The 26,066-nt window shown below is 40.7% G+C and overlaps 2 protein-coding genes across 2 annotated transcripts; one reads left to right on the top strand and one right to left on the bottom strand.

Moving 5' to 3' along the window:
* Positions 1-4,031: 4,031 nt before the first annotated feature.
* LOC102713649 (remorin 4.1-like) lies at positions 4,032-5,292 on the bottom strand. Its single transcript, XM_006657489.3, has 2 exons — positions 4,635-5,292; positions 4,032-4,544 (listed from the first exon to the last, which is right to left on the bottom strand). Exons 1-2 carry the CDS (start codon positions 5,220-5,222, stop codon positions 4,347-4,349), a joined length of 786 nt encoding a protein of 261 aa, XP_006657552.2. The 5' UTR covers positions 5,223-5,292; the 3' UTR covers positions 4,032-4,346.
* Positions 5,293-13,027: 7,735 nt separating this feature from the next.
* On the top strand, positions 13,028-18,684 carry LOC102713377 (probable cellulose synthase A catalytic subunit 8 [UDP-forming]). Its single transcript, XM_040525997.1, has 15 exons — positions 13,028-13,120; positions 13,210-13,340; positions 13,448-13,640; positions 13,907-14,157; positions 14,239-14,338; positions 14,416-14,605; positions 15,096-15,362; positions 15,455-15,800; positions 15,890-16,027; positions 16,128-16,253; positions 16,336-16,548; positions 16,660-16,918; positions 17,022-17,224; positions 17,417-17,767; positions 17,850-18,684. The coding sequence occupies exons 2-15, from the start codon at positions 13,317-13,319 to the stop codon at positions 18,432-18,434; spliced, it is 3,246 nt and encodes a 1,081-aa protein (XP_040381931.1). The 5' UTR covers positions 13,028-13,120; positions 13,210-13,316; the 3' UTR covers positions 18,435-18,684.
* Positions 18,685-26,066: the final 7,382 nt, after the last annotated feature.

The following is a 26,066-nucleotide window of genomic DNA, read 5'->3' as shown; positions in this document are numbered from 1 at the left end:
ACACTCACAAGTTCACTTAAGTGAGGTTAGACAGGCAGATACCTCGTCACCCCCACTTTAGATTTACACCTTTCCCTTCTAACTTTACAGCACATGTACACAAAATGATTATCACTTTGGATCCAAGCCAGAAAGTTAATTTGACAACATCAAACACCAAACCTTTTGATACTACTTGTCTTTTCCACTGGAAGTCCTTTTTAACATAATCTTACCACCATAGTGCCGCGTGTTGCAATAGATGTCAATTGCCAAGTGGATAATATTATAATAGAAAGAAATTAATTAATTAAAGATATATATATATATATATATATAATTTAGGAATTGTAAACGTATAATAGAATTCATTTCATATTACTTTGTGGAAACTAAGGCCAATTATTACATAGTTTACAGAACAAATAACTGCGAATTACAAAATTAAATCTTGGTTAAAAATAAGAAACCTACTAAGAATATCACACTAAAGACATTAAATCCACTGGTAATCAATATATTTGCACATGTATAAATAATAGCAAATTCTCTTAAAAAGAACTTGCAAAGATGCACAAAGTACGTTTACATATATCAAGCTAAAAGAGATGCATGTTTTCGATCAGAGATGGATATAGAGAACACCATCGTCTCCCAACTATGGGAGTCATCATAAAAAAACCAAGGTATATTTACCAACTAAAAATAATTTATAAATAAAATTTTTGTATATGTGTTATTAGCTATCTGAAGGCAAAGGTTACAAATAAACTACGATAAAAAAACCCCCAAAAATTAACTCTCAATTTAAGACTGAAAATTCACATTTTATCTTATAAGCATAAATAGTAGAAAAATAAGTTTAGCACATAGAGAAGACAGAAACATGTGTGTTGGCTTCCCAGCAACATAAATAGGTGAAGTTTCGTTTTTTTTCTCCCATTAAGTCACTAATTCCATCGACCCATTATAAACACGGACTCTGATCATTGCATAGTAATTAGAGCGGCAAGGAGGGCACATGTAAATATGACACGCTTTGTCCAACGACAAACACCCTTATTCCAGTAGATGTTTGTCGCGTCGGATTTCACGTTTAGCTAGTGAGTGTTTTATAGTTTATGTCCAATAGCTAGGTGTTGGGAGACTATTTACAATATTTTGAAACAAAAAGTTTGAAAATTTTAATAAAAAATATAAAACAAAAAATTCCTTCTATGGATTGCAACTCCTTTGGGTCAGAATGCTTCTCAGCTTTAATAGCTGAACCTGGGCCTTGGGCCATGAACATTCTGGGCCAAAATAAATACTTTGCTTGGAGGAATGGAATAAGTTCATTGGAGGTCCCTAACTTAACAGTGAGATTTTTTAAGATCCCTTAACCACAAAACCAGAAATGTCTACCTCTAAACTTACTTAAACCATTCACGGGAGGTCACTCGGCAGTATTTTTGTCCGGTTTTACTGACGTGGCATCCTAGTTAGCCAAAAAAATTTAAAAAAAGTCTATGGGGCCCACATGTCATCTGCATACCTCTTTTTTTCTTCTCTTTTCTCCTCTCTCTTCTGCATCCCAGTCAGCAGCAAGTGCGGCGGCAGGCTGAGCGGTAGAGGGCGAGCGTGACGGAACGTGGCGTACCAGGTGGTGCTCGTCGACGCCGCCCCTGGCTAGGGGTGGACAGAAAGCTCGTGGCTCGTTAGCTCGCTTGACTCATGACAAACTCGATGCAGCTCATTCCATTTTTCTAACGAGCCGAGCTAGCATTTTAGCTCGTTAGAGATAACGAGCCAGCTCGAGCTGGCTCGTGAGCTACTCGTGAGCCTAACGAGCTAGATCAACGACACAAGATTTACCCCTGTTGTCTTTCTCTACCCCTGTTGCATACTCCTATATACGCAAGGCACTCGACAACATGTCAACATCACATTCACCGGGGAGACAGATACTAATCGGCCAATCCAGAGATGAACGGAAGAGTTGAGGTGCATCTATGGAGCTGCTCCGCCACCCACCGGGTACTGGGGCACATGTATTCACCGCCGTTTCCTCTGACCCCGCGACACACTGGATCAATAGCCAATGAAGCCTCCGACCCCGTGGCACACAGTCGTCGCCAGCGCGTCTGGTTCGAAATGTTTGCGCACGGTTTTGTGTCGTCGTGGCCCGATGCCACTCAGCTCGTCGCCGTGCCTGTCGCCGCTCTACCCACCGCCTCGCCTGCCCACCATAGCTCCGCTGCCGCAGCCCGCCGCAGCACTCACTGCTGCCTGGGATGCAGAAGAGAGAGAAAAAGAGGTGTGCAGTTGACATGTGGACCCCATAGACTTTTTTTATTCTTTTGGCTGACTAGGATGCCACGTCAGTAAAACCGGACAAAAATACTGCCGAGGGACCTCCCGTGAACAGGTTGAGTGAGTTTAGGGGTAGACATTTCTGGTTTTGTGGTTAAGGAACCTTAAAAAATCTCGCGGTTAAATTGAGTGACCTCCGGTGAACTTATTCTTGGAGGAATTGAATGGTCCGGGCTTGATTTGCTACGGGCCAGAAAAAAAAAAGTCTTGTTTGAATCAGCAGTGTTCGGCTGCCCTTTTCTTACCCAGATTCTCTCGTTTTTCGCACGCATGTTTTCTAAACTGCTAAGAGCAAGTTCAATAGTATAGCCAACTATTAGCTCCAATTTATCTATAGTCAATCTAATAGCCAATTCATACAATAGTTACCTACAAAACATTAATACATGGTCTCACATGTTACATTTTGTCTTGTAACCCGTGTGCAGCTGGCTACAAATTAGTAGCTCATTTCTTTTCTCTCTCCTCTCTTATCTTTTTAAAATATGCTTACAGCTGGCTGTACCTGCTCTAAACAGTGTATTTTTTACGAAAATTTTCAATAGAAAAGTTACTTTAAAATTTTAATCATATTAATTTATTTTATAATTTTTTTACATTAATCATATACTAATCTATTGCTACTTTTTCACACCGGATAACTAATCCTTATTTCTCTCTACCGAACGCGGCCTACTAGCATCATATAACTAGTGCCTGTGCCCATCAAGCAGAAGGGCAAAAGCACCGCCAGTGCAGATTACATGATTTCCCGATTCATTTGTAAACAACTGTAGATCATCATGATCCACACCATGTCGACACTTGACACCTGTTGAGTCACTTCAACTCAATTCCTTCCCTTCTGACTGCTTTGAATCATCCATGGTGACATGGCTACATTGCCATGACCCGCAGTAGCATCCAGTCAGCAGAGTCAGAGGCAGGACGTCCACGAGCACGGATGGGGCACGAACCGGCCGCAGCAGCAGTCGTCCGCCGCTCGCTCGCCGTAGTCGTCCGCCACTCGCTTGCCGTAGTCGTCCGTCGCTCGCCGCAGCCGCAGTCGTCCGCCGCTCGCCGCCACCGCCGTGGTCAGCCGAGCCCGCAGCCGCCGCCGCCGTTTGTCGTAGATGCAGCCGCCCCCCTTGCTGTGTGAACGGATCCGGACTCTATGTACCCTAAGTGTAAATGGATCCGGCCTCAGTATACCCTACAAGTTAATGGGCCGGCCCGAGAACCTTTTAGTGCCAAATTCTGGATCCGACCCGCCCTGGTCTAATGGGCCAACCCGCCCCCCTTGCAGGCTGAAGCACAGCATCAGCACTCAAAAAAGGTTTAGCTAATCTACTCTTGTCAAAACCTAGACATGTCATCATGCAAAACAGTCAATAAAATTGGCTGCGTCGTTGTCAAATTCATTTCTCACCACCGGTCACTGTCCGCAAATCAATCTGCTTAATTTTGTTATTAGGTAAATGGGCAACCATATATGTGTGTCTGCATCAGGATCAGGCTGTCACTGCTTGTAAAGCCTGTGGTTCATTAGTTTCAAGCCTGCAGATCAGGTCAGATCTCTGACGAAGCTGAAATTCCCTTGCGCATCGGTCATCACCAAACAGGCACACAGCAATTTTACAGAAAAATGCAGGCAAAAACCAGTGTGCTCTAAAATGTACTAGAAGGAATGCACAGAAAATGAGCAAGAGATTAAGGCCTCTAATGACTCACATTTCAGATTCTACAATACAAACATACAGTAGCTAGGACAGGTCTAAGTACTGCTATACTTTCAGTACTGATCATTAATTTGTGAATCATCGCTCTGAACTCTGAATGTTTACAACACAAAACTAAGGCACAAATTCTTCAAAATTCAGTACACATATATACATGAAATATCATGATTATACAAAGTATAGAAGAGGTAGCTAATGATCAACCATAGCCCATAGGCAAGAAGATGAGAAATTGATTGATCAATTAAGTAGAACATAGCTAATTAACATGAGAAGCCTAAGCCAGGTTTGGTTAATTCAGAAGGAGAAGAAGGAGCGCTTGGAGGGCAGCCTGCCGGCGGCCTTGCAGAAGTTGGCTCGGTCGAGCACCTTGGCCGTCTTCGTCCCGCGCCGCGCCTCCGCCTCCGCGCGCCTCTCCTGCGCCTTCCGCCGCGCCGCCGCCGCCTCGTTCCGCGCCTTCTCCGTCGCCTTCGCCCGCTCCTCCTCCAGCTTCCTCTGCCAATGGATCGATCGACGTTAGCCGCGGCGCGGATCAAGTTCTTGGAAGGATTCATGGCGAGCGGGCGTGGTGTGGCGCGTGCGTACCTCGATCTTGGCGAGCCAGGAGGTGGCCCTGTGGATCTGCTGGCTCTCCCAGCCATTGATGACGACCTCCTCGTGCTTGAACTTGTTGTTGATCTTGGCCACCTCCTCCGCCTGCCACGCCGCCATCTTCGCCTCCACCTCCTCCTTCTTCACCCGCTCCACCGGCGCAGGGACGGCAAGCGTGTTCGCCGTCGTCGTCTCGGCCGCCGTCGGCGAAGGCGCCGGCTCGTTCTCGCCGATGCGCGCCAGCTGCAGCATCTCCGCGGCGTCGCCTCCGGGCGCGTCGGGGTTGGACGCGCCCGCGCCGGCAGCCACCATGGCGGTGAACTCGCGGTTCATGGTGGCGAACTGCTCGACGTCGCCCGCGCCGGAGGACGACAGTGACAGGTGGCTCGCCGCGCCCCACGACGCCTGCCTCAGAGGCGGCGGAGGCTCCGGGTGGATGTCCCTGAACCCCGTGGCGGCCGCCACGTGGCCGTCGTCGGCCTCGGCCTCCACCTCCACCTCCACGTCGTCGACATCGTCCGGCTCGGCGCGGGGAGCCGACGGCGCCGGCCGGTGCAGGACCAGCTGGTCCGAGCCCAGCATGGAGCTAACGAGCTAGTGACCACTGCTGATCAGTGACAGTGAGGAGAGTGTGAGATCAGAGGGCGGTGGACGCGGCCATGGGCGCGGGCGGAGTTCTTGGAGGTGGAGGAGAAGGGATAGGGGGAGGAGGAGGAGGCGCGTGCGCGGCTCCTGGCTGGCATGCAAGGGTGACACGTGTCGCTCTCGAATTAACTGGATTTATTAATTACAGCAGTGGCGGTAGCGTACTGCTGGTTGATGGTGTACAGTATGGCCAATCTTAAAAGCATGTTTTACCGCTGTCATACACGTCAGTAAAATCGTTGATCGGTGAGATGAGAGAGAAGTTTCATCCCATAAAACTTATTTAGCTCGTTTACATACAATCTTGGTAACTATGTTATGAAACTATGTATTAAGACTGGCCTCAGAGCAAATTCAGTAGTATAGCCAACTACTAGCTCCAATTCATCTATAATCAATCTAATAGCCAATTTACACCATAGTTATGTATAAAGTATTATTAATACATGGTCTCACATATCATACACAAACTGCGTCTTGGAGTTCGTGCTGCAACTGGCTATAAATTAGTAGCTCGTTGCTCTTATCTCTCCTCTCTGTCTCTTTAAAATATGTTTATAGCTGGCCTATAGTCTGCTATTGTACCTGCTCTAATACTTGCCAAGTGATGCTTATAGTTTTCAGAACTACCGTGCCAAGCAGACAATGTTTCCATTTTTTTTTGAAAATCACATCTTGCACTAAATTTGTACTCACTTTATTTTATATTATAAGATTTTCGCATCTTATTTACGTATATATGGATTAATAAATATAGATGCATATATCAAACATGTAAATTAGTCATACGTGAGTATGTGGCATATATATGATTTACTTTTTGTCTGTTTCATACTATAAGACTTTTTATCTATGCCTAAGTTTATCTATGATCAACATATATTGTTTATATATACATCTAACTCGTGCATATGAATCAAATCAATACTAGAAAATTTAATTATACTGATAAACAGAGATAGTATTCATCAATAATTAACATATTTCACTCCTTGCCACCTACAATCCTAACAATTGGTCTACTTACTCTCTAGCAAGGGAAGATGACAAAAGACCCGCTAGTAATAGTTGCTCTAAAACCTTCTTCTAATGATGCCAAGTGGCTAGATACATGAGAAGGTGGGAGGTGGAAGTAAAAAAAAAATGATCAGCTAATATTGAAGTTTTAGACCAACGTCATGGCATCAGAAGTCTACTGATAAGATAAATTTATAGGGTCGTTGTCGTGGCTGTGAAGAGGAGGTTGAGTTCAGTGACATGAGCCGTTAGAAACAAAGATAACACAGAAAAGGAGGAACTTGCCAGAGATGGTGGCAGAGGTAGGAGAGTAGCAACAAGGATGAGCGAGGGAGGGTTGCAATTATTTTAAACTATATTTGATACCCGCGCGATGCTGTAGACATATTAGAAATTTTAAAAATGTGAACATTAGTACGAATGATTACTATGTATATAATTTTAGATTTGTAATGAGAACCACAGTATCAATTAAAAATTTAAATTTGTAAAATCGATTGCAAACACAATAAACTACATATCATAACAAATGAAGGGCATATGAAGACAATATAAAGACATAATTTTAGAGTAACATGTAAATATATAAGGTGTATTATTTTATTGATCACATCAAATAGTAGAAATGTAGTGATAACTAAAGCTAGCTAGAAATAGAAGATATGCATCTAACAATATAAGTATTAAATCTAACTATTGATATCTGCATCGATAAAATTGCGGATGGATTGGGGCCAAATCTAGGATTTTGTCTCCATGGTGGGCTTTTGGGCTGAAGAGGATGAGTGGATCTAATGAGCTGAAATTCATGTACACGTGTCGACAGAGTCAAAGCTGACTGGTTTTAATCGGACGACTATAATTTTATAATTTCATGATGATGTGGTCTTTTAGGAATCCAGCTTTGTGGGTGAACTACAAAGGAATAGAGAATTGTTAGAGGTCTCGAACCCAATGGTGTGAACAAATAGAAACATAAGAAGTTCTTTCTCTTTAGTTTATCAGTCGTAGCTAAAATTTTAATTTGAAAAATTAATTTTAGACCTAATTTTGATGTTTCGTGTTGTAGTTTTTTTTTCAGTATTTACTTTTAAGTTGCTAAAACACACATATATAAAAGTTTATCCATGAATAACTTTTAACTTATAAGCGTTATGGCTGGTAAAAGGAAAGGATATGATTCATCTTCTTTATGACATCATGCAACGATATCCTTAAAAATAATTGAATGAACTAGCTAAAAATTTAACACATGATGAACCTTTGAACTAGCTAAACCTCTACCATCCACTGTTCATGCTATTCTCGAAAGAGATAAACAAAAAAATTAGCTCCTAGAAATATAATAATAACAACAAATACAAATTACCAAAAAGCCATGTCCAATGAAATTACTTGCACTGGTTTAATTAATATGAAGATTATAGATCAATGGGGTCCCTTTCATGTGGATGAGTTGGAATGGCACAGACATGGTTACAAGGTGAGGCATCACCTTCACATTGACATGGACCGTCTACCTCTAAGCTTGTGACAGCCCAGTGCCAATGCACAGATTACCTGTCTCCTTGCTGTGCTTTTCTTCAGGGCCGTCGGATTAGGAAAGATCGTCCCAAATTAATTTGGATTTGTGCTCTAAACTTTTTAATCTACACTATCACATGTGAACACCCTTTCTTTAGGATTTCTTTAGGGTTATGATATGCTGATGATCTTACCCTGAGAGCTATGGAGAAGGGAGAAAAATAACAGTACACTTCTGTAATCAAGAGTAGTGATCCTTTCCATAGTAACTAACTGAATATATACAGTGCAAAAAGGAAGAGTTCAGCTCATGTGTTGTTCAGATATGGGAGTAATTATACAAATTGGTTTAATTTCTTCAGTAACCTGTGACAATGCCAGGGCATGGAATCTGCTGAAGAACAATTTTTTCAGTCACATGAGGTGGTTAGCAAACCAACCTTCCTCTGACTAATATATTTGCATGTTGCATTGTTTGATTGAGATTTTTTTGATAGCAGAACAAACAGGAAAGTCAATTATGCACATGAGTGATAGATCAAGTGCAGCTGATGAGCTGTCCTATTGTTCATATTGCAATATCAATTAGTTATTTGCACTTGGAAGTTGCCACACTGTTCAGGCATGCACACATCAATTAACTATTTCCATTAAGTAGCTACGCATGATTAGAGCCAGGCTAATAATATAGCCAACAAGCTGGCTATAAGGCTCTTGTAGTTTTCTCTTAGCTCATCCATACAATAGTTAGCTCTTTATCATTAAATATAGGACCCACATATCTCTATCACATAGTTTCTTCTTGGTTCTTGTGTCTAAGCTGACTATAAGATTATAGCCCACTTCTTCTCTCTCTCATCCCCTCTCTTCTCCACGTAAGCATTTAGCTAGCTTATAGCTTGCTATTATACTTGCTTTAGTCTATTCTAGGCTGGATTAAGAACGGTTTTATTCCATAAAGATTAGGACTTTTTATTCCCTCAAATTAATGGAGAAACACCAAAACTGACACATTCTTCACCACTAAACTGATAAGCTTGTCATTGGTAGTAGTAGGCGCGACATTATAGTTGAACATTGAGAAAAATTATAAGAGTGAATTGCAGTATATGCCATCTTTTGTTATCTAGGTTTCAGTTTAGATCATCCTTTAATATATCTTTTTATTTTGAAGCATGTAAATTTCTCATGTTGTGGTTTGGGTCACTCTAGGGGTGGACCTACCCATTGAGTAGGGTGAGTTGACCGACCCAGCTAGAACCAGCGTCGTTTCACACCTCTAGACCTTTACTGCTATTGAAAATTTCAAAACTTGTGATGGTTTTAGTAGTTTGAGTTTCAATCTTATATAGTTTTGGCTTATAGGCATAAGTAAAAAAGAATGATAGGGATGGTAGTCATTTACTAGTACATTCATAGAAGTTACTAAAAATATAACTACATGCAAGTGTTATCTATGATGAATCAAGTAATGTCACTTTCACATATCAAACAATAATATCTAACTTCTAACATCTAAAAATAATACTAGAAAGAAAACTATTTTACGGACAAGTTATTTATATATATAACCCTAATGATTTAAATTCAAATGCTAACAAATAAACTACGGCGAAAAAAAGAAAAAATTAACTTAAAATTAAATCTTAAAATCCAGTTTAAAAGGAATTAGGCATGAGCCATATACACAATCCAAGAAATCGTGAAACCTAAGATTTACCGGTTTTCCTTTCCGATGTTGCTGCTGTCAGGACAAAACAGAAAAAAGAGAGACAGAAACAACCTTCCGATATAAGTCAGCTATAATCATATTTTAAAGAGATAAAAGAGAAAAGAGAAGAAAGTGTGCTACTAATTTATAGCTAGCTATAGTATGGACTTTAAGACACAGTATATGTATAATAGGTGAGACCATATATTAATGTTTTGTAATAACTATTGTATGAATTGCCGGTATCCTATTGAACCTGCTCTTCTACCACCGATGATTAACTGAAACTGACACGAGAAAAAGTGTCACACAAGCCCAAGGCAACACGTAATGGTTTAGCCAGGAATTACGGAAATGCCACTGCCAACAACCGCGCGGCCGGGGCTGTCGGTGGCAGAGAAAAAGAAAATAAAAAGGAAATGAGATCCACACGAGGCACCACCTACCATGCCAAAAAAAAAAAGGGGTCGCACACGTCACAAACCGGTGGGCCCGGCTCACTGTTGTGTCGGTCATGGTGTTCTGCTGGCCACTCCCGTTTGTTGGCGGCCTCCAATTTTTCTTACATGGTTTAATTTCTCTCTTTTTTTTTACGAGGAGAAGAGAATGAATTTCACATGAAAGATAAACGATTTTATCTACACGGTCTTCGTGCCGCATGCAATTTTTAGTTTATATTTGTATTTGTGGTAATGATTTTGACAGTGTGATATTGGGTATACCAGAGTAATTTACATATACCGCAACTCTTAGTTGATTTATATAATTACTACGTATAAATATTACTTACAATCTCATTTCATATGATTGAAAAGATATTGGAAGGAGCCGTGACGTTAGTTTGGTGCATCATATCTTCCACGGAAATATCTGCTAGTAACCACTACCGAAAAATTTGATTGCTGTTCCATTGTTCCACTTTGTTAGACAAGTTTGATAGTATAGCCAACTAATAGCCTATTATATATAATAATTACTTATAAAACATCAATACATGTCATAATCTTTTCTCTCGTCTCTTATTTTTTAAAATATACTTATAATTGGCTTATAATCTAGCATTGGAACTTAAGAAAAGGCCTTATGTAATCACTTACCAATCTTTAGAAATTAATTTTATTGGCTTGCTATAACAACCTGAACAAACTTGTAGCATTATCTTTTCATTTTTTATTATACTTATAAGCCAAAATTTAAATTTTTAACTGTAAATTTAGAGTATATTTAATGTTTTTTCATGCCAGTTTATTTTTCACCCTTGAATTTTACATCGCTAAGAACATGCATATAAAAATTTTATCCGTAAATTATTTCGAATAAGTTTTTTATTTATAAATGTGTTGCTTGGCTTTTCCGCTTAAAAACCAAACAATCCCCCCTTGCTTTTGTTTAAACAATGCATCTCTTCCTCGAAAATCACTACATTCCCCAGGAAGAGAAGAAAACATCACTATCCCCCATTTTGTAGCTCACACGATTAAACTAGAATGTTTTGTTACACTCTCTGATACAGCACACAATATAAGTCCACTGTAGTACGTAATTTTCATACAAGTTCACCGAGGGAATTACGACCGTCCTTATTACTTAACTCAAAATGAGTAGTTTAAGCATGCATGTATACCATAGCTTGTGTCGTCAAATACGATGAACAATTTTCTTTTGCCATTGCTGACCGGCATGAACTCAGACTTTCCCTCCAACATTTTTCAGTTCCGGTCGCATTGAATGTTTGACATTAATTAAAAGTATTAAATATAGATTATTAATAAAATCGACCTCAGTTATACTCTGCACTATTTCACGAGACGAATTTATTGAGTCTAATTAGTTCATGATTAGCGAATGTGATGCTAACATTTGCTAATAGTGGATTAATTAGGCTTAAAAAAATTGTCTAATGAAATAGCCTTTATTTATGCAATTAGTTTTGTTATTAGTCTATAGTTAATAATCCTAATTAACGTCCAAACATCCAATGTGACAAGGAACTCCGTGGATCCAAACAACCACTCGGTGTTCTTTTAAATAGATTTTTCCTGGCTTTTGCACGCACTTGCAAACTACTTAACAATATATATTTTTAAAAAGTTTGTATATATAAATTTATTATCTTATATTTTAAAAATAGATTTACAACTTTGTAGCAGTTAGTTCTATCGTTTATACCATTAATATTAAATAGGTATCACATCTTCATCTATAAGAAGAACGCAACCCTAGTCACCTTTTTAAGGCTTGAGTGATACCATCTTACGGTGCTTAACATTTTGGCTCAAAACATGAATATAAGGTCATTCTCTGTGCAACATTTCATTGTGTGGTTTTTAATAATGTCATATTATCAAAACATATTTGAGGATGAACAAAAAAATATTTACAGTGAAAAATTTCACTTCATGGTTCCATAGGCTAAAATATCACATAAATATTACGTCCAAATAACCAATATGAGTGGACTAGAGATAAAACGTATTACTCACGGCGGAGTTTTCAATCTAGTTCATAATATGAGTTGACTAGAGATAAAACGTATTACTCATGGCGGAGTTTTCAATCTAGTTCATAATCTATGTAAGTGTGTACACCCAATTTAATACCATAAAACTCAACTCTTCTCTCACACTATAAATTCTATGTCATATCATTTGTCCACGTGACATGTCATTTAATTAGTAAGATAGAAACTTTATGAAACCCTCGCTGCAACTGACGTAATCTCCCGGATTATAGGTCACTCTAATTTTCTCTTAATTTAAAAATAATCGATATAAGTACATATGACCATCGTAGAGATGGTAATCATAACAAAAGTGATAAAACCCATATTTTTCTTAGTCATACATGTCACACTACTACTACTGTATTTATAAACCAAGCAAACAATACCATCGCTACTGAAAAGGAATACTATTATGGCTGAATTATATTCCCCCAATTATTCTCAGCATTTGATTGGCATACAAGTACAGTCTTTCGAACTACTAATCGGCATATTTTTTTTTAAAATTTTTTATACAGAAGTTCATCATCTTATTTTTTATGTCCTTTTAACTTTGAACTAACTAATTTTGTCGTCCACATTATTAAATAGCCATCAAAAAATTAAATAATCTAATTTTTCATCTTTGGCCGGAGAAGAACATTACATTGATTAACGGCAAACCCATGACTCCATTTCGGGGGGAGACAGCGGGTGCGCGTAGCAATTCCTTTGCCGCAGCCGCTCGGTCATTTCTGCTGTCGGTGCCCGACCGCCAGCCCCACTGACACGTGGGCCCCACACCCCCGTCCAGCTCACCCTTTCGTCTACCTCTCTCCTCTCGCCTCGAGTAAACCTAGGGTTTACCGCGAGATTTGTTTAATGGCTAATCGCGCGAGGCGAAAGCGACAGCCAAACCGACTCACGTTTCTCTCTCCATTGCTGTGGTGGTGTGGGTGTGGGTGGTGCCCTGTCCTTTTCTCTCTCCTCCTCCGCAGTGAAGCGCCCCACTACTAGTAGGAGGAGCGGTGCCCTCGCGCTCCCACTCCCCCCCACTGCCCCGAATCCCGCGTCGCCCGGTGGAAGCCCTCCGGACTCCAGGTAATGCGTTGGCCGCCGGCGCCCTCTGGAATGCCGTGCCGTGCCGTGCTATGCTCTGCTGTCGCTGATCTGGATGTTGTGTCTTGCAGCGCGGGATGCGGCAGTGCTGATCCGCGCTCGGATCTCGGCGGGGGTGTCGGTGCCCGGGGGGCGCGGGTGAGCTCAGCTTCTGGTGGTGGTGATTGCGGCGTGCGCCATGGACGGCGACGCGGATGCCGTGGTGAGTTTGCCGCATTTTCGTGGGCGTGGATCTCGCGGAGGAGAGCCTCGGATTCTGATGTGGGGGAGATTTGGTTGTTGTTTTTTTGTTGCTGATCTCGGCTGCAGAAGTCGGGGAGGCACGGGAGCGGGCAGGCGTGCCAGATCTGCGGCGACGGCGTGGGCACAACGGCGGAGGGCGACGTCTTCGCCGCCTGTGACGTCTGCGGTTTCCCGGTGTGCCGCCCCTGCTACGAGTACGAGCGCAAGGACGGCACCCAGGCGTGCCCCCAGTGCAAGACCAAGTACAAGCGCCACAAGGGTAATGGCATCCCCCCCCCCCCCCCCCCCCCCCCCGTCCCTCCCTCCATTCCCGCTCATCTTGCTGTTGCTCGGAGCACCTGGCAGAAATTTGGATCTCTAGTTAAGAACAGTAGAAGTTGGTGGATCTCATTGCTTTCTTGTTAGCAAGGCCATACATGATGAATGTTGTGCTAATTTTTGGAAATTCGAGACAGAGTTAACTTTTTCTGGGTGTGAGGGAGCTGTTTTGAAATGGATTGCTGAACTGTGTGGGAATTTATGCAGGGAGCCCAGCGATCCGCGGGGAGGAAGGCGAGGACACTGATGCTGATGATGTCAGTGACTACAACTACCCTGCATCTAGCAGCGCTGACCAGAAGCAGAAGATTGCTGATAGGATGCGCAGCTGGCGCATGAATGCTGGGGGTAGTGGAGATGTTGGCCGTCCCAAGTATGATAGCGGCGAGATCGGACTCACCAAGTATGACAGTGGTGAGATCCCTCGGGGATACATCCCTTCAGTCACTAATAGCCAGGTGGGTGTGAGCTTTTAAACTGATCGTGCTATCGATTGTCTGGGCATGCTCAAAATGGCTAATCTTGATTGGATTTTGCAGATCTCGGGAGAAATCCCTGGAGCTTCCCCTGATCATCATATGATGTCTCCTACTGGAAACATCGGCAAGCGCGCTCCATTCCCCTATGTGAACCATTCACGTATGTTTATATCTTGATATGATGTTATCATTATGCACATCTCCTTGATCGTAATATCGTTTCTTGCTTCTTTCCAGCAAATCCGTCAAGGGAGTTCTCTGGTAGCATTGGAAATGTTGCCTGGAAAGAAAGAGTTGATGGCTGGAAAATGAAACAGGATAAGGGCGCAATTCCCATGACCAATGGGACAAGCATTGCTCCTTCTGAAGGTCGGGGAGTTGGTGATATTGATGCATCTACTGATTACAACATGGAAGACGCCTTACTGTGAGTCCTGACATCTTCCTAATCCTCTCAGCATACACATCATTTACAAGATCATATGCTAACTGTTAGTGGAAACTTTTATCAACACATTTACAAATGTAGTATGGCTAGGTTCTAACTAAATTGCGGACTAACCAAATTTACTATATGGATCTTTTTTGTTTTGCACTGTGGACATCAAGATGCAGCCGAACAAGTGGGTGATCTCAATGTATCAATGAGCTCCACTTTTTTCCACTAATACTTACAGTTGTAATTTTTGGTACAATGATTTGGTAAATTTAACAAAAAAAAGTGTCTGTCCTAAGTTACTAGTTAACTCTTTAGTGCAGTTACCCTGAGTGAACTGCGTTTCCTTTCCCTGATAGAAGGAAACAAAATATATCTGAAAGTTCACAAAGTCAAATAGTTTAGAGATTAAATTATCGGAGCATTTTCCATGTTGCATAAACAAGTCTTGTGACATTAATTTTATGCATTTGAATTGCAGGAATGATGAAACTCGCCAGCCTCTCTCTAGAAAAGTTCCCCTTCCTTCATCCAGAATAAATCCTTACAGAATGGTCATTGTACTGCGTTTGATTGTTCTAAGCATTTTCCTCCACTACCGTATTACAAATCCTGTACGCAATGCCTACCCGCTGTGGCTTTTATCTGTGATATGTGAGATTTGGTTTGCTTTGTCCTGGATATTGGATCAGTTCCCAAAATGGTTTCCAATCAACCGTGAGACCTACCTTGATAGGCTGGCATTGAGGTGATCTCCTTTTCAGCTCTTTTGTACTTAATCCAAACAAACATCATGTATTCATATTGCTGATGCTGTTACCACCTCATTTCTGCTAACAGGTATGACAGAGAAGGTGAACCATCTCAGTTGGCTGCTGTTGACATTTTTGTCAGTACAGTCGACCCCATGAAGGAACCTCCTCTTGTTACTGCCAACACTGTGCTATCAATTCTTGCTGTTGACTACCCGGTGGACAAGGTCTCTTGTTATGTATCTGACGATGGTGCTGCAATGCTGACTTTTGATGCATTGGCTGAGACTTCAGAGTTTGCTAGAAAATGGGTTCCATTTGTTAAGAAGTATAACATTGAGCCCAGAGCTCCTGAGTGGTACTTCTCCCAGAAAATCGATTACTTGAAAGACAAAGTCCACCCTTCATTCGTTAAAGACCGCCGTGCCATGAAGGTTTGTTTTGTTTTTGTAAACACATGATTATGCCTTTTGCTATCTTTTGATCCAATGCTAGCATTGTCTAAACAAAAATAATGTTGCAGAGAGAATATGAAGAATTCAAAGTTAGGATAAATGGCCTTGTTGCTAAGGCACAGAAAGTCCCTGAGGAAGGATGGATCATGCAAGATGGCACACCATGGCCAGGAAACAATACTAGGGACCATCCTGGAATGATCCAGGTTAGTGCATTTCCAATAAAATATACTCCACCATGCTCGATGTAGCTTCTTGTACCTGATGATTATTGTTTTACTGATTTCTCTTTATTATTTTTCTCAGGTTTTCCTTGGTCACAGTGGTGGCCTTGATACTGAGGGTAATGAGCTTCCCCGCCTGGTCTACGTGTCTCGTGAGAAGCGTCCTGGGTTTCAGCACCACAAGAAGGCTGGTGCCATGAATGCTCTTGTGAGTAGTGGAGTATTTACAAACTTGCATTAACTAGTTCATTTTCATTTCTCTTCTAATGGAGGATTAATCTTTTCTGTAGGTTCGTGTTTCAGCTGTGCTTACTAATGGACAATACATGTTGAATCTTGATTGTGATCATTACATCAACAACAGCAAGGCTCTGCGGGAAGCTATGTGCTTTCTTATGGATCCAAACCTAGGAAGGAGTGTCTGTTATGTTCAGTTTCCACAAAGGTTCGATGGTATTGATAGGAATGATCGATATGCAAACAGGAACACTGTGTTTTTCGATGTAAGTTGCCAATTCTCTTTTAAGTTTCTCACTTATTTGAAACCACTAGTGATATGCAATTGTATTTCTAACCAATTCAATATTTTTTTGGGATATTTCTGTCTGCTACAGATTAACTTGAGGGGTCTCGATGGCATCCAAGGGCCTGTTTATGTGGGGACTGGTTGTGTTTTCAACAGAACAGCTCTATATGGTTATGAACCCCCAATTAAGCAAAAGAAGAAGGGAAGTTTCTTGTCATCACTATGTGGGGGCAGGAAGAAGGCAAGCAAGTCAAAGAAGAAGAGCTCGGACAAAAAGAAGTCAAACAAGCATGTAGACAGTTCTGTGCCAGTATTCAATCTTGAAGATATAGAGGAGGGTGTTGAAGGTACCATCCATATGCTCTTGCATCTTCTAGTGTCCTTTATCGCATATTTTGGGATTGCAAGTTGTAATCAACATATCATCCTGACATATCATCTATATGGTAGGTGCTGGATTTGATGATGAAAAATCACTTCTCATGTCTCAAATGAGCTTGGAGAAGAGATTTGGCCAGTCTGCAGCGTTCGTTGCCTCCACTCTTATGGAATATGGTGGTGTTCCTCAATCTGCAACCCCAGAATCTCTTTTGAAAGAAGCTATCCATGTGATTAGTTGTGGCTATGAGGACAAGACTGAATGGGGTACTGAGGTAACGTATCATTTCTCAGAGCAGCAGTGTTTACATTCCTTTTTAGTAGCTTGTGTAAATCAAGGATAAAGTTGATTTAGATGAAAAAAAATATCGTGTTACTGTTGTAACAACTTGCACATGAAATGTTAAAACTGACATATGGGTAAGGGCATTCCTTGTTAGATGTAATAAGGTTGGCATGAATTGCAGATTGGGTGGATCTATGGTTCCGTGACAGAAGATATTCTTACTGGATTCAAGATGCATGCACGAGGCTGGAGGTCAATCTACTGCATGCCTAAGCGCCCAGCTTTCAAGGGATCTGCTCCCATCAATCTTTCAGATCGTCTGAACCAAGTGCTTCGGTGGGCACTTGGTTCTGTTGAAATTCTTTTCAGTCGCCATTGTCCCATATGGTATGGCTATGGTGGACGCCTTAAGTTCTTGGAGAGATTTGCCTACATCAACACCACTATTTATCCACTGACATCGGTCCCACTTCTCATATACTGTGTTTTGCCTGCTATCTGTTTGCTCACTGGGAAGTTCATCATCCCAGAGGTAAGCTATGACAGCATATCTATGCCCTTCTATAGAAAATGTTTGAAACAACTACACTAACTGAATTAATTTTGGAATGCAGATTAGCAACTTTGCTAGTATTTGGTTCATCTCTCTCTTCATTTCAATTTTTGCCACCGGTATCCTGGAGATGAGGTGGAGTGGTGTTGGAATAGATGAGTGGTGGAGAAATGAGCAGTTCTGGGTTATTGGAGGTATATCTGCGCACCTGTTTGCTGTCTTCCAGGGTCTTCTCAAGGTTCTTGCTGGTATCGACACCAACTTCACTGTCACCTCAAAGGCTTCTGATGAGGACGGTGACTTTGCTGAGCTCTACATGTTCAAGTGGACAACGCTTCTCATCCCTCCTACAACCATCTTGATCATTAACCTGGTCGGTGTCGTTGCTGGTATCTCATATGCAATCAACAGCGGTTACCAATCATGGGGGCCACTCTTCGGCAAGCTCTTCTTCGCCTTCTGGGTGATTGTTCACTTGTACCCCTTCCTCAAGGGTCTTATGGGCAGGCAAAACCGCACTCCAACCATTGTTGTTGTCTGGGCAATCCTCCTGGCTTCCATCTTCTCATTGCTGTGGGTTCGCATCGATCCATTCACCACCCGTGTTACTGGCCCAGATACCCAAACATGTGGCATCAACTGCTAAGAAAGCAGAGGATTGTAGAGAAAAAGAAACACTGCCAGTTGTGTTTGCCACCAATTGTGTTTTAAGTTATTAGGAGGTGGCCTTATTTACAGCTACGTACAGACCAGAGGATATTGTTCATCAGAAAGTTGTGTTGATATGTATTCTTTTGTTGATAAAGTTATATACTGTTTTGATGTGAGTGGCTGACACTGTCAACGAGTTTTGTATCTTATGAAGGACACAATAAATTATTAGTTCGCATTCTTTACATTCTCGTTCATGTTTTATGTGATCCAGCCGTATGGATGCTGGTAGCTTAAATTGAATAATTTTCATTTACATAAGCAAGCCTATGTTAATTTAGTTTGTTTAATTGCTGTGGAAGATTGCTTAAATATTACTGTTTCTACCATATCGGTATGGGCTGATGATAATGAGATGCCTGACATGATAGTAAACTCAATTCAAACAAAACCCATCATTTTCCCCTAGACAACGTGAAAGCGTTGGGAAGGAAGAAATAATCCCCAAAGAAGCTAGAGCAAGACCTAATTCAAAAACATTGAATTATTTGTTGATTGCGCCTTGAAGACCCTTTGTGCCCATGCCTAATGGAAAGGGGCCGAGAACTACATATGGTCGGATACTACTTAGGGGTTGTTTGGATCTGGCGTATTTTTTTTGTCCTTTGTTACATCGAAATTTAGACGTTAATTAAAAGTATTAAATATACACAGATAACAAAACTAATTGTATAAATAAATACTATTTCATTAGACAATTTTTTAAGCCTAATTAATCCACGATTAACAAATATTTACTGTAGCATCACATTCGCTAATCATGAACTAATTAGGCTCAATAGTTTCGTCTCATGAAATAGTCCAGAGTATAGGGTAGGTTTTATTAATAGTCTATATTTAATACTTCTAATTAATATCTAAACATTTGATATGACATTAACTTAAAAAAGTCGGGAAAAACAAACACCCACTTCCTTTTTTCAAGGAAGACCAGTTACGTAGGCAGTTGCCGTTCCAGAAATGTAGCGGTTGCTCGACCAAAGCCGGTCAAAGAATCGATTATAGATCAAATTCTTTTTATAAGAGTTTTGCTACCATACCTGTCCGGTACTAAATCTCAACCATTCAATCAGCTCAATCGGAGGGTGGAAAATATGTGATACCTCCAGGTACAAATTTGTCCATGAGGTGATACCGGAATATTTTGAGTGGTGGAAGGGTAATTTTGTCTTTTCGCATAGGAGTGTCTAAGGGAGTGAAATAGGGTTCTCAGCCATTCCCTTCTGATCCGATCCGTCGGCGGCGGCGAGTTGCTTCATGGGCGGCGGCGGCGACGGCGAGTTGCTTCGTCGGCGGCAAGTTGCTTCGTGGGAGGAGACGGCGTCGGCTGATCCGTATGCGGCGGCGGTGGCGAGGTGCTCTGTGGGAGGCGCGACGGCAACGAGGTGCTTTGTGGGAGGCGAGGCGGTGGCGGTGGCTGATCTGTAAGAGGCGGCCATGGGGGAAGTGCTCCGTGGTGGCGGGCGGCGGCGGCGGTGTCTGATCTGAGGCGGAGGTGGCGGCGGCGGCGGTGATCCGTTTGACGCGGAGGTGGTGGCGGCGGCGCTGATCCGTTTGACGCACAACATCCTTCTTCTTCCTCTGTCTTGCACTGCCCACAGCTCAAGCACTCACAACTCATCACTCAGTATTCCCCACTCGTTTCTCTTCAGTGTTCGTAGGTCTTTGAATATGGGAAAGAAGCCGGCGTTGCAAAAATCAACTGCCGATGTCGAGGTTTGATTCATTCCTTTTTGATAGTACCGTTGTGCAATTTTGGTTTAGTCCTTTCCTTTCCGACATAGCAGGACATGCAGCAGAAGAAATAATGAAGCTAGAGCTAGAAATGGCTGACCGGCTTTCAGACATGGGATTTTTATTCAAGAAGAATTTGTCCAAGCAGAAAAAAGAGACTGATGACAATAGAAATTGGTTCATAGGAACAATAGTTGTAGTTGTGGTCCTTCTCATGAAGTTATTTGATAATATGTACTATGCTTGCCATTGTTAATTTTCTACATGTCAGTTAGCTATGTTAAGGTAGCAGACTTTTTAGTTTGTCATCGCATTTGTAATAAAATAATCTCAGGCCCTTGATTGCCCTCTAATTTTTTTAGCTATGCATTGTTCATTTTGTTTGATGAGTACTGGATGGATGGTTGCTGGAAAACTGGAATGAGATACTGAAAGAAGTGTACTAGAAAACACAAAAAACTTCGGTGTACTGAACCATTTTGTACAATTTTAAGGTGCAGTGGACCATTTTGTTCATTTTTAAGGTGTTCTGAACCATCACTTTGATACTATTTTGGGAGGTTTACTGGAAAACTGGAATAAGTGCTCTCTTTTGGGAGGCTCACTGGAAAACATGTTGTCCAAGTAGGCTGTGCCGAAGCTGCCTATGTTGATCTCATCAAGCTGAAACAAATGAGGAGCAAACAACTAAAATAAGAGAAAGGCCTTGTTGTGCTGCTGAAATGACATGTATTACTGGAATAAGTATTACTGGAAAACTGGAATAAGTGCTCTCTTTTGATCACTTCACAGAATACATGTACTCCCTCCCTTCATCCAAATTGATCATCATAAGAGAAGAGAGCCTATTATGCATTGATTATAGTGTGAAAAACCTTCATCCAAATTGATCATCATATAAGAGAAGAGAGCCTATTATGCATTGATTATAGTGTGAAAAACCCTTTGGTTAACACGCATATTAAATGCTTGCATGCATCTGCTCAATCAACTTTGATGTACATACGGCTTGGCATTTATAACTATAGTCTTTTAATGCTAATTAAATAGATTCTTGGTCTTTGTACCTAGACCTTATATGATAATCAATTTGGGATGGAGGGAGTATTTCATGGGAGTTCGAGTAAAAACAACACAATGGTGCTAGCAGACAAACAGTAAACAATATATGCTCTGTTCACAGCTGACAATAATTAAGACAAAAGCTTCATCAAATAATACTCCCTCCGTTTCATAATGTAAGAAGTTCTATATTTAGATTCATCTATTAACCAATGTATATTGTTTATATATATATGTCTAGATTCATTGATATCTATATATAAATTTAGAATACGTTAGAAAATCTTACATTATCAAAATTATCAAACGGAGGTAGCAAAGTATATGGCAACGATATATGCTGGTTCCGCCGCGGCGGACGGTAGATGCGGGGCGAGATTGCGCTCGAAGGGAGGAAAAAAAAAAAGAGTTCAGAAAGCAGCGTCGCCCGGAGAGAGGAAACAGAGAAAGAGCGACAAGCAGAAAGCAGGGGCGCGACTTCTTTCTTTTTTTTTTCTCGATCGTACCCTTCTGCCATGGACGGATGGATCTACCTCTGTACCTGTTATTGGTATGTTTATGTTCGTCTGGAAAGTACTCCTTCTGCCTAAAAAGAACCAATTCTCCGGTTTCCGTATCCAATATTTGACTACTCGTTTTATTTGAAAGTTTTTTAGGAAATTAGAAAAAATTAGTCACACGTAAAGTATTATTCATGATTTATCATCTAATAAAAACAAAAATATCAGTCGCAAAAAAAATTTAAATAAGATGAATAGTTAAAAATTATAGGTAAAAAGTGAAAAATTGGTTTATTTTGGGACGGAGGGAGTAGTATGTGTTTCTAAAAGATTATTGATATCGTGCCCAATTCCAAAGTTAGTTTGATACATATGACCAGTAATTAAAAAAATGCAATAACTAAATGATGATGAGCAGGATATGTCAGTTACCAATCTCGTGTTTTTGGATGGAATCCTCAGAAAGAATTAGAATAGTGGTTCCTGCTACTTGCGAGGTACCAAACAAATAAATGAGTAATCAAATGGGGATTTTGGGCATAAAGATGTTCGTGTCATGCAATAAGTTCTTTGAACCTCACAACTTTCCAAAAAGTTTTTCCAAAAATATCATATCATATCGAATCTTTAGACAGCTAAATAGAGCATTAAATAAAGATGAAATAAAAAACTAATTGCACAGTTATGAGAGAAATCATGAGACGAATCTTTTGAGCCTAATTAGTCTATGATTAGCCATAACTGCTACAGTAATCCACATGCGCTAATGATGATTTAATTAGACTTAAAAAATTCGTCTCATGGTTTCCAAACGAACTGTGAAATTTGTTTTTTTATTCGTGTCCAAAAAACCCTTTCGACATCTGGGTCAAACGTTTGATGTGACACTTCTCCCAAAAACTTTTGTCATCTAAACGGGCCTTAGGTGGACTAACATTCATAATTTTGTTGGAGAGTAACAACGACCACCAACCAGCTACATTGCGAAATTGCCCTTTGTCCAGAAGTAACGTAATTTCTAAATTCTCATAGATAAAGTAATCATAATGTACATTTGCAAATTTCTAAGGTATAAGCACAAAACATTCCTAAGGTTACAATCAGTAAGGATCACAACTTTTCATGGTGGAACATGCAACAATTTGGTCATAGCTACAATTTACCAGATTTTAAATTACAGATACTTACACTTATGCATGCAATTTTATAAACAACACTTTTCATTCCCCTATTTGTAGGTTTCAACATGGTCAAAGGAGGGAGGGTATAAAGCACTATTGACTTACTCTTGGACACTTGATGACCACCTAATTCACTCAAATTTTGACTTGAACTGTAAAGAAATTTAACGTATTAATATGTAAATAGCAAATAATGCGAAAAATATGAAATGCCCTAAAATGCATGATTTATATACAGTGGGTACTTAATGTCTTAAAATGTACTTTAGTGAAGAAATTTCTCTTTTATCACATGTTATTTGGGAGTTGTGAATTTTCCGGTTTCTATGCGCATATTAGCATATATAGGCAAATGCCATAATAGAGACAGAAACTACACTTACATTAATGTATTTGGGACTTACCTGGTGAGTTTATATTGGTTTTTTAGGTGACAATGTAGTGAAGAACTTACCATTTTAAAAGTTTTAGTTCAGAAGGCATGAATTTTATAGGCTCTATATATATGTCTGTTCGGTATTTATATGTGTATTGAAAATGTATAAGTTCTATGCAAGCTATACTTGTGCAATACAAGCCTAAAACAGTACGTAAAATGAAATCCTAAGTTTGATAAAACACACTTCATCAAAAGTTTTTTAGTTATTATAGAAGTTTATATATTTTCTACATGTCAAACAAGCTCCTTAATAACTATACAAATTTTAGAGGCTTTTTCAATTGTAAGCTTGTCACCTTGTAGTTTGAAGAAATAAGTATATACTTTTCTAAGGCCAGAAATAATTGATTTCACTAATTTTGGAGATAGGATGGAATTTCTATATATTTTAGAAGGTATCAAGAATTTTCTATACATATTAAATTATTTTCCTATAGCAATATTATTAACTAATTTTTTCTATACAGAACATGCCATTTTCTAATCCACATGAATATTCTATAGAATTTTATGAATCCAACAAAAATCAAGTTCACTGGAAATGGATCTATACTTAATTACTTATGGATTTTACAATTTCACATATTTCTACAGTTCAACAGAATAGTCTATAAATAATTTTTGTTATTTTTATAGACTTTAAATCCACAGCTCCACTGAGGAAATATCGAAAAGCCCCCTTGGATTTATAGAAATCAATTAGCACTCCCCCACGTGTTCGATGTAGTCAAAGGAAGGGCTCTAAGTTTTGTGTAATTGTGATAAGGTTATAGGGTCCACATGTAAGTCACTGCTGTTTTACCAATTAAGCCCTAAAATTTTTCAATATTTCTTCGCTGGGGTCGTTGGTGTTAATTACATGGGCCCACATGCTAGTGCATTACAGCAGGCTTGGGGAAGTGAATTACGGTGGCCTGTGAGTTTTGCAGCGTTGCCACTGCTAAACGACAGCTTGTTGGTCGATGCAATCAAAAGAGAAAATGGGAAACACTGTGCAAATCTTCTTGGTGATGCTGCTTCAAATATGGAGGAGATATCAATGGTGGTATTGGGGGGGGGGGGGGGGATCCACCTCCTCACTACGTCTCTGGCTAGGGTTCCTGTGCCGTTTTGTAGGTGGGGTGGTGGTGATTATGTTGGCATGGTGGATTAGCCTGCGGTGGCCTGAGGCGATCGGAGTAGCGAAGGAGCTCCGCTGCAGCACCCTAGAGCCGAGCGCGATGCCACGGCTTTGATGTGCACCAAACGGGGGTTAACTGTAATGGGCAGATGGGTTAGGCTACCAAAAAAACCTGTGACATCGAGGAGGATGGCTATGTTCTAGAAGATTCATTGAAAATATTCTCTATGTTTCTTAGTGGAACATGTGTGTAGGAGGTAAGCTGGCTAAGGGCTTGGAGAGGTGGCAACTTGTGGCATTGCCATCTTTTGGGACTATGTGGCAGCAATGTGTGAATCGTGAGGGTGGTGTGTAGTGTTCTAGAGATAGAGAAGTTAACCAAAGTAGTTGTTTCCTGGTAAGCATGAGAGGTAGGGTAGAGATGTTGGTAAAACTTGATTCCATTACTTTGTTTCTTTCTCTCTTGGCTGCTAAATAAAACTAAAGTTAAAATAGTGGTAAGATGATTTGGTTTTGTATCAAGGTAATCTACGATACTTAGTTTCAACCTTCCCAAGTTGCACACAAAATGTTCAAATTATTTTGCTCTCAATAATTTCTACGAAAGAGCTCCGATGGCATCTTACTCCCTCCATTTTAATTTACATGTCATCATTGACCATTAGTAAAATTCAAATGATTAGCTAATAATTAATGAAAGTTGTATGGCTGTATATTTGTAAATCACACATTACTAGTACAATACAGTTTAAGTGTAACACCCCAAGCCCAAATCCACCCAAATCACCCATGTTCACGTAACATCCAACTTACAATTTCGTACTTGCTCGTGTAAAAGGGTTAACCTAGAGGTCTTATGTTACTCCCACTTATACTTTCGTCCTCACTCGTATAAAAGGGTTAACCTAGAGAAACTATCTAAACTTTTTCACGAGGGACTAATCCCAACAACCGAACACTTGGCCCAACAGGCCTAACAGGACGAACTGGAACGAGAACACACACATGGGGAGAAACACTACCAATGGGCTAGGGTATTACATTCTCACCTCTTATAGGACTGATTCCTCTGGTAGCTTACCGCTATTCAACAGGTGAATACCCAGGATCTCCCCTTGGTGCCACGCTGTGACGTATCCCTCGACAGGCCACCACACATGCACACCCGTGCAGCATTGGTCGACTCTGGTACCACTTTTAACACCCTACCTCAAAATGTACATAGCCCACTCTACATAGTGAGTGGTCCCACGTTCACATAGCACTATGCTTAGGGTAAAATGGTTAGCTCAGAAGTACTATGCTTAGGGTGAAATAAGTACATAATTTGGCCCAAATCTATCTAAACTTTTCATGTGGGATCAATCCCGGCAACCGAATACTAGAGCCCAATGGGCCTAACACTTCGACCTAACATGCCAAACCAAAACGAGAGCACACACTCAAGCCGGAACACCACTAATGCACTAGGTGGTATTACATTTAGACGTACAAAATAGTTTTCCAAAAAAACCAAATGGTTAAAGTTAAC

This window comes from Oryza brachyantha, chromosome 7 (assembly GCF_000231095.2).
Source record: "Oryza brachyantha chromosome 7, ObraRS2, whole genome shotgun sequence".
In the NCBI taxonomy this organism is placed as follows: Eukaryota; Viridiplantae; Streptophyta; class Magnoliopsida; order Poales; family Poaceae; genus Oryza; species Oryza brachyantha.
This window is presented reverse-complemented; position numbering and strand designations above follow the sequence as displayed.

Bases quoted from the DNA above. Each gene is read 5' to 3' on its own strand.
- LOC102713649 (XM_006657489.3), bottom strand. From the start codon at position 5,222: ATGCTGGGCTCGGACCAGCTGGTCCTGCACCGGCCGGCGCCGTCGGCT. The intron at 4,545-4,634 runs GTACGCACGCGC...ATCCATTGGCAG, and splicing joins CCTGGCTCGCCAAGATCGAG to AGGAAGCTGGAGGAGGAGCG.
- LOC102713377 (XM_040525997.1), top strand. From the start codon at position 13,317: ATGGACGGCGACGCGGATGCCGTG. The intron at 13,341-13,447 runs GTGAGTTTGCCG...TCTCGGCTGCAG, and splicing joins ACGGCGACGCGGATGCCGTG to AAGTCGGGGAGGCACGGGAG. The intron at 15,801-15,889 runs GTTTGTTTTGTT...ATAATGTTGCAG, and splicing joins AAGACCGCCGTGCCATGAAG to AGAGAATATGAAGAATTCAA.